We start from the raw sequence: 9,724 nt of genomic DNA, 5'->3' as shown, positions 1-9,724 counted from the left end.
TTTGCAGCTATGAAAAGCCATATTCTGTATTCTCTTTTCTGATGAAGGCTACCCAAGGAATACTAATTAGAGAGCTCGAGGAGTAAGGTAAGCAAGGCTGGCAGAGTCTGAGCTTTTATTTACTCCGTGTTATCTCTGTCCAAATGTTCAAAGCAATATGGGTGGTGACTGATTTACTCGTTAAATTCAAAACAGCATGTGTGTACGAAAGGCTGCCAAGTTTCTCATGTATATAGCTATTTGTGAGAAGCTATGCACAGACAAAAAACAATCAACCAGTTTCTTAATTTCATTTTATATCTTTATTCCCATTGTAAGTATTAACAATCATCCAAAAGACCATTTAAATTCGGTTTGGATACACAATAGCATTAATCACAGTCCAGTTTTGTTTTTTTTTTTTTAACTGCAGTTCTAGTATTTCGGGGTCTGTTTTAGTAGTTCTGTTGTTGGTATATTTGCTTCCAGCAAAATAGATTTTTTCAGTGTCTGTAGATTATTTAAAAAGACTGTTAAAAAACCATAATGCAACGATTAACAGTATATTAATAAAGCTTATTGTCTTCCACTTAAGATTAGTACTAGGTATGTCTGATGACCTGAAACTTACTTTTTTTTTGTGCATTGTCTGTTCTCTTTTCAAAGTAAGTTCATAAACAACCACAATATTTTCTCATTACAGCAGCTCATTGCAGTAACGTTTTTAATTGGATTGAAATCCTTTTAAGAGAATGAGGTTCAGTCAAACAACCCTACAAAGTAAAAGGTTCTGTTTAAGCAAATGACAAGTTACACACAATCCAATGCTAAGGCAGCATCACAATGTATAAATTAGCGTGGACGGAAAACATAAAGGATTTTCTAAATTCACTTCCTTATTATTATGTAGGGAGGACACATCATGGATTGTATTTTAGTCTTCAAGCGAAGAAGAATCAAAAAATACAGTCAAAGAGACATCTTTCATCGTGTCCTTTAAAAGCCTGTGAGACAAATTCCTTCATCAAACTCATTAATGTAAAAGCGAATTCAGAAAACTTATTTGTGGAAGCTGTCCTGTTAAATTATGAATACCAATAATAAATTCTTCAGTTCCTCATTTATTTGCGTACTCTGCATATGAACAGGCATGAATATATATATGAATAAAATATGCCTATTGTATAGGCATACAATCCGCAGAGCTAATATGAATGCTTCTCTTGTACAATGTCAGAAAAGGACAAATTATTAATCAAAGTCGAAAGGAGAGAGAAGCAAAGAAGAAAGCAGACGATGGATAAGAAGTTTGTTAGTTGTCTTAGGGTGACCTCTGTGTGGAAGAAAACGTGTGCTTTGGATACAGAACAGTCAGCTAACAACTATTTTATGGTGTAATGAAGGAAGTCTGGGATTAACATCAGCCTCTAAAAGAGATTTAAAATGGAGATACAGATAGTCAAGTGAAAGGGAAGAAGGGGAAGGGGACAAAATGTGGATCTTGCTATCCTGAGTTTTGTCTGAGCCCCAGAGGGAGTGGAACGTGTTGGGAATAAGGGGAGGAATGCTGGCTTCAGAGGGAAACTTGCTGCAGCTTGCGAGTGGTCTCGCTCAGGACAGACGGAGCAGTGGGCTCCTGGACACTTCTGGTGGGGATGTTTCCCTAAGACCCTGTTCCAATCAGGACAGGTACATAAAGAGATTAACCCAATGCCTTCACAAGTTCCAGGAAAGCTGGAATTCCCGAGTCCGAAGGGAGGGGACAGGTGTTTTTAGGGACTGTCCTCTTCTCGTATTGCTCTTAGTGGTTTTAATAGCTGGAGATACTCCACATAACCATTCACCATTTTACCTTCCTGTCCCAACTTTCCACACGTGAGTATCAGTGTAGCATATAATTGAACCCACAACACTCAGTTCTCTTTGCTACTATTTAATGCATACATATGTTAACCAGCATGAGATGAAAACTGTATTCTTGTAGACGAACTAACAGAACCTTCCTACTTCTCCATTGCCTACGGATTGGGTTGTGAAACATATTTTTCGGTCCTAATTCTTCCTTAAAGTCTGCATATGCACATATGTGCATATACCAACACAAACACGCGAACACAAAGAGTATGTGTAACACTAATTGGAGCTACTTCGAAATGCTGGCCCAGGGGTACTGGAAGAATCCTAGCACCAAGGAGCGCTACAGCCAGAGCATACCGCATCCGGAAAACTGGGGTTTAGCACCTTGTTGCCCCCACGTGCGTCTTTTCTCTGCTTCAAGGTTCCCTTCATTACGTGGAGGACGGGGATCTGACCGTTCAAAGACTTCTTGCCGTGTGCGTTTCTGTTGATGTCGGGAAGGCTACACTGAATAATGAACTCTACACTCACTAATAGGTATAGCAGCAATTTTTAAATAACTTCTTATAAAGAACAAGAGCTGTGCTTTAGGATTATTTTATCTTAAATCAAATTTCTTTCATGCAGTCCTAGAGTACAACACACATGCATGGCTAAAGACAATTCTGCATGAAGACTGGACGCTTTGGTGTCGTCTCTGCTCCCTCTTAAACAATCAGAACCTCACAAAAACCTCTCAGTATCGTTCCTCCCAGTATGTACCCAGTGCATCTCAGAATTATTTGTATTTTACACTTTACAGATAATATCAGACTTGCATTTTCAGTATCAAAAATACGTTGTTAAAAGATCTTAATAATAAATGTAATAAATCCAGAGTTTTCATCAAAGGGTAAAATGATTCAAGACCTTTGGTGAATGGATGATGAAAAAGAAACATTTCCAAAAGCTACACGTGATTTATGCTCTTATGCTACCAACAGCTGCCCAGTCAGCTCCGGGTTTCTGTCCTTTATTAATGCCATGATAAGAGCAGCAGCAGAATTTACTGTCTCCTGAAGCAGCAAATGGTCCTGGGGAAAAAAAAAAAAAAGGAGCAGGGGAAACAGTATATTAACAAAAGTGGAAAAAGTAAATATTTAACAACAATTTTCAAGTATGCAAAATTACCATATGATTGTTGAAAAAAATAAAAACAGTTATTTGCACTTATTAGAAGATGATGAACTTCTAAAACTTAATACTTTAAGGAAACCCCATTTCACAGTAACAACCATTTTCCAATCTCCATGATGATTTAAAAAGCAAAATTATTTTTCTTAAAAGAATATATTTGAATTGCTAGAATTTCTGCCGTCTATCCAGACACCAACAAAACAGAAGCTTGATTCCGTCACTTGCTTCCTAACTGGTTTTTAAAATCTAAAAATGGTTAAAATTTTGGGTTTGAAAACATCGGAACAAAATTGAGGATTTAATCGAGTAGTAGAGTTAAAGACCTGTAACTCCAAGCACCTACCGAATCCCATCTGTAGCCTACAAACTACTTAAACTCAGAAAGGCACTTAAGCACTGGGACTTCAGTGGTTTAGGCTGATCTTTGCATCAAATAACTTTAGCAAGTGGTCTGGTTTTGATAGGCGAGTATAGAGACCAACACAGGAAGAACTAATAAAAATGAGACTTTGATTCTGTGCTTCTAACTGAGCGCTCCAGCTCACATTTGAAAGAGTCCTTTGTCTAATTGCCAAGTTTTCTTAATTGTATTGACTATAAAAGGTTGGCCTCTTGCTACCAGTAACTTTTTAATTTGCGCACTGGGACAACATCACTAGGTGGAGCCAAGGCATAGACACACCCCTGGGGAGACAAACAGGAGGGGACAATTTCTGTGAAGCAACAGAGAAAAAGAAAGGGCTACAAAACTCCATGGAGAATCTAGAAGAGTTTCAAATACAGCAGGGGGAGGTACAAAGAGAGAAAGAGCTGTTCTCCGTATCTGCAATGGATACAACTGGGAGCAATAGGCTTAAGGGAACTTAAACTGGGATATAAGAAGCCAGGAAAGTGTTTTAACAGTAAGGACTGGTATAAAATGGAACAGATTATTGGACAGACCAAGGAAACTCCATCATTAGGGTCGTGCAACGTGGGACCTGCACACATGTAAAATGGGATGCAGGAACCGCTTCCTCTCCGGGGCAGGGGGATGGAGCGGTTTCATACCGTATCCTTCCACCACAACTTTTCTAAGATGCTGCATCAAGCAATAATTTGCAGATGACATGTTTAAGAAGCTTGGATTGATGGAGAAAAAGGAAACGGTTGCAACAACTTACACAAAAACATAATGTTGATCACTGCTTTTTAAGGAATAAAGCTACTGTGAGGGGACGTACCTGGGCAACTAGTACAGAGGGGAGCTGGAGAGCAAGTAGTTGGGGCTGAAGGAAAAGTTGACACTGGAAAAGTATCACTGGAACACTAAAATATGTAGCATTATATTTTATAATGCTCTTATTAACTTTTTGCTTTACGTAAATGACAGGAAAAATGCTAGAGAGGTAAATGGATAGAATTAGAAATAGCTAGTTTATACCTGATTATCATTCCTGGAAAAACAGTATTTACATGTAACTAGATTTTTATCCAAAAAATGATAGCAGCATTCCAGTACCTAAAGGGTACAGGAGAGATGGGGGGGGACTCTTGATCAGTGAGTTTAGCGATAGGACGAGGGGTAATGGTTTTAAACTGAAAGAGGGGAGATTAAGATTAGATCTCAGGAAGAAATTCTTTCCTGTGAGGGTGGTGAGACACTGGAACAGGTTGCCCAGAGAAGCTGTGGATGCCCCATCCCTGGAGGGGTTCAAGGCCAGGCTGGACGGGGCTTTGAGCAACCTGGTCTGGTGGGAGGTGTCCCTGCCCAGGGCAGGGGGGTTGGAACTTGATGATCTTTAAGGTCCCTTCCAACCCGAACCATTCTATGATTCTACGATCTAAGTAACCTGTTACAATTTGTAAACCCCCAAAAGACTACACTCTTCACAAATTCATGTTATAGATTCTAACATGCAGTAAAATTATTCAACAGTGGTCTAAAAACTGCTCACCACGCCTGTGTCTTGTTGTTTATGAGTGACACCCCCCGTTCAGTTGAGCAAGGAGTGCAGGGGCGTACTCAGGTCCTGCTCCTCCCGTACCTTTTCTGATGGACCGAGGGTGCAAAGAGGAACTCGGAATCCATTCCCCCGATTTGGTAGGGGTTTCACACCCTCCTTTCCCACGGGTACAAAACGCTGCACAACGCACAAGGAGAGCGGACGTCATGTGCACACGCACCCGCTCAAGACGGCAAACGCTGCAGTGGCTTTCCCAGATCCAGGAACACGCTTAGCGACGTTCAGCGGTGCCAATCTCCTTGCGCCCCTCATCCCTTTTTGTTCGGTTTCTCTCAAGAAGCACTTCACATTTACAGTCGCTGTTTTCCAAAAGGGCTTCCAGCCATATCTGAAGTTGGCTGGAGGTGTGTATTTTTTTTTTTTCCCATTTCACAAAAAAGGAAAAAAAAAAAAAAATACACCTGGCCAGGAATGCTCTTAATGTTTCTTCCAATAAATCTTTCCACATCCTCTGTTGGTTACTGGATTCAGTACACATTCCTTTGCAGTAATAAATTATTTAAGTTTTTGAACATAAAAGGAAGCAAGAGAAAGAAATTTAACTTTCACAGGAGAGAATGAAAGTGACACCGCGAGATTCCTTTAGACTGAAAAAAAGCTTTTCTAAAGCTAAAGCTAAACCTAAGGCTTTAGGGCTAATTTCCATGTTCTGAAGGAAAGACACGCAAAAAATTATGACCAGTATTTGTAACCCAGGCATGGCAATGTGTATGGAAACCTGTCTATAAACCACACGGAAATCAACCGGTGAATTGCAATGTGTGCAAAAAGAGAAACACAAAAAGTAAGCAGCACAAATTAAAATAATTAATAATCTGATTATTAATACTATTATTACAACTATTCTGGTTACTGCCTTTCTTAGAATCAAGCCATACAATGGTAGGAACAATGAACTGTCACACAGGGTTGGCCCTTGGCCAGGATCGGTCCCTGTAGGTCTGGTTTTTTGGAAATAACCAGAAGTGTATTCTTTAACTGAATACACATTGTCTTATTTAAGATAAAAAATGCAGTAGAAAAATTATTCTTAAATTTATAGTTACAGTTGATGGTTAAATGACATCGTGAAGCATGTACTGAAGCTTTCAAAAGGGCAATCCTTTAAAGTATTTATCATAGGGGTTACTAATTTTTAGATTTATGCTGTTGCTCCTTCCCGGTAACGCTGTCCCAGTTTGATCTTGGGGTCACCTCTTCATTGAACGGTGTCCAGCACCTGGGCCTGGGAGCCAGCCTCGGAGTGCAGGAGAAATCAGTGCCACAAAGGTCAGGCATGTGCCAATTTTAACTTGCTTTATTCTCACAGCCACAGTCTTACTGGAAAGGGGTAGTAAATAATGCAAAAAACTGGACTCTTCCAGGAATTTCAAAATCATGGTATATCCTGTATCCTTCTGAGAATCAAACCTCACAACTGATGGTCACAGCCTGTGCATAATTTATAACTTTTGTTGGTCACTTCTAGTCCTTGTTATCCAGAAAAAGAGAACAGAAAAAGACATTTTAGCAACTGACAGAGAACGCCTTGTTCAAAGTGTAGGCATAACGCTGACTGACACAATAGTTAAGCTGTACCTTAAGTATTCTTTCCTCTCCATTGAATCCTAAGTAGTTATAGGTGATTTGGATGCCAGCAGTGTTCATGGAGAATGTTAAAAGGATTTAAATGACAGAATTCAACAGCAACCCAGGAAAGAAAAAGAATCTCGTGGGTCTTTATTAATTTAAAGTTAAATAAATAAGGGAACGCTTCAAGTCGCCTGGCTTTACCCTTAACACACCCATGTTTCTGACACTGCCATGTTATTTCTGGCAGCAGCGCTGATTACAGCTGATAGTGCCTACAGGGAGGCTTCAGTAAGAATGCCAGGACAAATTTAATCTACCACACCTAACTCCGTTGCACATACAGGCCTCCGATCCTCTTTTATATTCAATGGCATAGCACTAAATCTTTCAAAAATCTCATTATTGGTTGCAGGAAGTCAAATAATCAAGCAGAACCAGGTCCTCACATGCCTAATTGCCTGACGTGTTGGCGTATATTGTAACCACGATAAAAAACAGGATGTAAGAACGGAACGATCAATACAAATCCTCGTGTAGCCCAGAAGAGCTCTCGCACGTTACTGCCCACCCACCGCTCCGCGAATTCCAGGCGGAGAACACACTTCAGCACGCTCTGGACGGATCAAACACGAATAGTTCTTCCCCTCACCAACGAAATCCTTAAAAAAGACCGTGACCTTTAAATAAGACTGGGAGGCAGTAACGAGTTTAATGGATTAATGACTTGAGTTCCCACATGATCGACTGGTGTGCCACGATCCCCCCTAAACCATTGTGATACTCACTGTCTATTCATTTCATCCAGTTGACTTAAATGAGTCTCTTGTAAAAAAGAAAAAAACCAAAACCCCTTAACATTTCTTGGCCATTAATAAATTACATTTTTTATTGTTTGAACAGATGATTAACTGCATTTATAAGCTAAAAACAAAACTTTTACCACTTTATATTTATGTACTTTGGAAAAGAAAGTACTCAGAAACACTGCCAACCTTATAAACCATAAATCCACATAACAGCACTTTGATTCCAAAATAAAATATCCACTTTGTCTGTTATTAAATAGTAAAAATATTCCAACATAACCATATTGTGTGATGGTTGTAACTCATATTCAGAATTTATTTGATGTAGAGTTACTGACTGTAGGGGTTTTCTGGTCGGCAGAATGAGGCTGGGAACGGATACAGGGACAGACTTAAAGTTGTGCTTGGAATATGCAATCCGATATTTTACAAATGTGCATTTATTTAGGAAAGTGTGAGGGTATCTGAATATTTACTGACATTCCCCCAACGATTCATTTCCTTGCTTCAATCTGTTTAGCATTTTTTTTTCCCCCCAGATGGAGCTTCACATTTATGCATGCTTCAATCGACATATATGTACTAGTTCAGTTTAAGCATAGCGTGAAATACACGTAATACCCTTTTTAGCTAAAAATAAAAAAAAAAAAAGCCTCTGCAGGTATTACTTCTGCCTTTTACTGCATCCCTCCGAAAGAATGAAACACCTGTGTTCCATTATTTGCACTCTGTTTTGCTGTAATATCATTTGACTTTCCATTTAATACAGTTCTTAAAAATGAACAGAACTGTAACGTCAGCCCAGAGTATATTGTTGATGGGAAATCTGAAAACACGATTTAAAGACGCCGCTGAACTTAGGGAACATGGATGTTAACAGGGTCAGGTTTGCAGCAGGAGGGGAAGGAGGGCCAGGGCACACTCTGGCGTGCCCCTGCCCCGGCTGCTCCCTTGTGAGCCCGCTCCCTGGCACAGTTTTGGCTCCTGCCAGCTCACATGTTCCCAGACAATGGCTGGGCATGGTTCAGGGGACAGCACAGGCCAGGGACGGCTCCCAAGGGACAGGCGGGATGAGGCCACCCTCTTTTGGGAAAAGGAGCATTCGGCCATATGGACAAGAGGCACGCTGTGCCTTTCAGCCCTGGGACACGAGAACCATCCCTGGGCTGTTTCACTCAGCAGTATGGACGCAGCCGAAGTGCTGCTGGGAAGTGACAGTCGTGCCACTCTCTGCCTTCCCAAACGCATCAAGAAAACATAGAACGGCGATGAAATAATCCCCCCAGAACCGGACACAAATCCCATGTAGCTACCACATAAACACAGTCATTTAAAAAAACAGATTAACTGCTGTGTGGACACCTTTCCAACCAAAACTGAGAAGGAGAGAGAGAGGAACCAGAGCACAGGGCAGCACTCACGCCGTACTGCACATTCCTGCCACCTGACGGAAAAAGGCTGGAGCCAGCAGAAGGACCAGGTGATGGAGCATGTCCACGGTTCCTCTCACAGGGTGGACCTGGATGCAGACCAGAGACACCAGAAGCCGTGAGTGCAAGAGAAAGGGGCTGAGATAGTCTGTGTTCATAGAATCACAGAATGGTTAGAGTTGGAAGGGACCTTAAAGATCATCCAGTTCCAACTCCCCTGCCCTGGGCAGGGACACCTCCCACCAGACCAGGTTGCTCAAAGCCCCATCCAGCCCATCCCCTTCCAGGGATGGGGCATCCACAGCTTCTCTGGACGTTGTGTTCTGGCAAGCATCTTGCAAAAGACTGCGTTGGCAGTACAAGAGGAGCTGTTGTTAATTTAAAACTCCATGGGATGCTGCGACTTATACTAAGGCTATACCAGGTGTCTCCAAAACTCACCTGATGTCACACACTGACACTCAGAGAAACTGAGTAGAGAATCTAGCCTCAAAAACCCCAATACTTGAAATTTTAATCTTCAACTTGTTGGGTTTTTTTATTTAAAAAAATGACCTGGGGAGGCACTGAGGTTCTTCCACTACTGAAAATCAATCACATAACACAGTTTGGTGTTTATTCTAATCTCACCATGAGGAATTCTTTAGTAGATTCCCGAAGAAGCATTTTTTCCTCCTCAAGATAAGTAGTGGCACGCATCTACAAACTAAAGCAACCTCCATTTCTCTAACAGTACAAATTAAGCTGAAGGCTCCTTTCTTCTTAAAATGCTTCCACATCCCATTTTTAAATCCCTGTGCCAAAGGATCTATTGATAAGTGACATCTCATACATTATATCAATGCAGCAAGTTACCTCAATAAGAAGGTAGCTATGCAGATCATTCCAAAAGATAAGA

The 9,724-nt window shown here is 40.8% G+C and overlaps 1 protein-coding gene across 1 annotated transcript in view; it reads right to left on the bottom strand.

Annotated features, from left to right (window-relative positions):
• Positions 1-302: 302 nt before the first annotated feature.
• Positions 303-9,724, bottom strand: part of CRPPA (CDP-L-ribitol pyrophosphorylase A) — a 117,148-nt gene continuing 107,726 nt past the window's right edge. Inside the window, exon 10 of the mRNA XM_074150678.1 lies at positions 303-2,909. Coding sequence (XP_074006779.1) covers positions 2,805-2,909 — 105 coding nt within the window. The 3' untranslated portion in view covers positions 303-2,804. The remainder of the gene's footprint in view (positions 2,910-9,724) is intronic.

Source organism: Numenius arquata, chromosome 7 (assembly GCF_964106895.1).
Source record: "Numenius arquata chromosome 7, bNumArq3.hap1.1, whole genome shotgun sequence".
Lineage (NCBI taxonomy): Eukaryota > Metazoa > Chordata > Aves > Charadriiformes > Scolopacidae > Numenius > Numenius arquata.
Note: the sequence above shows the minus strand (reverse complement) of the source record. Positions and strands in the feature narration are given on the sequence as shown.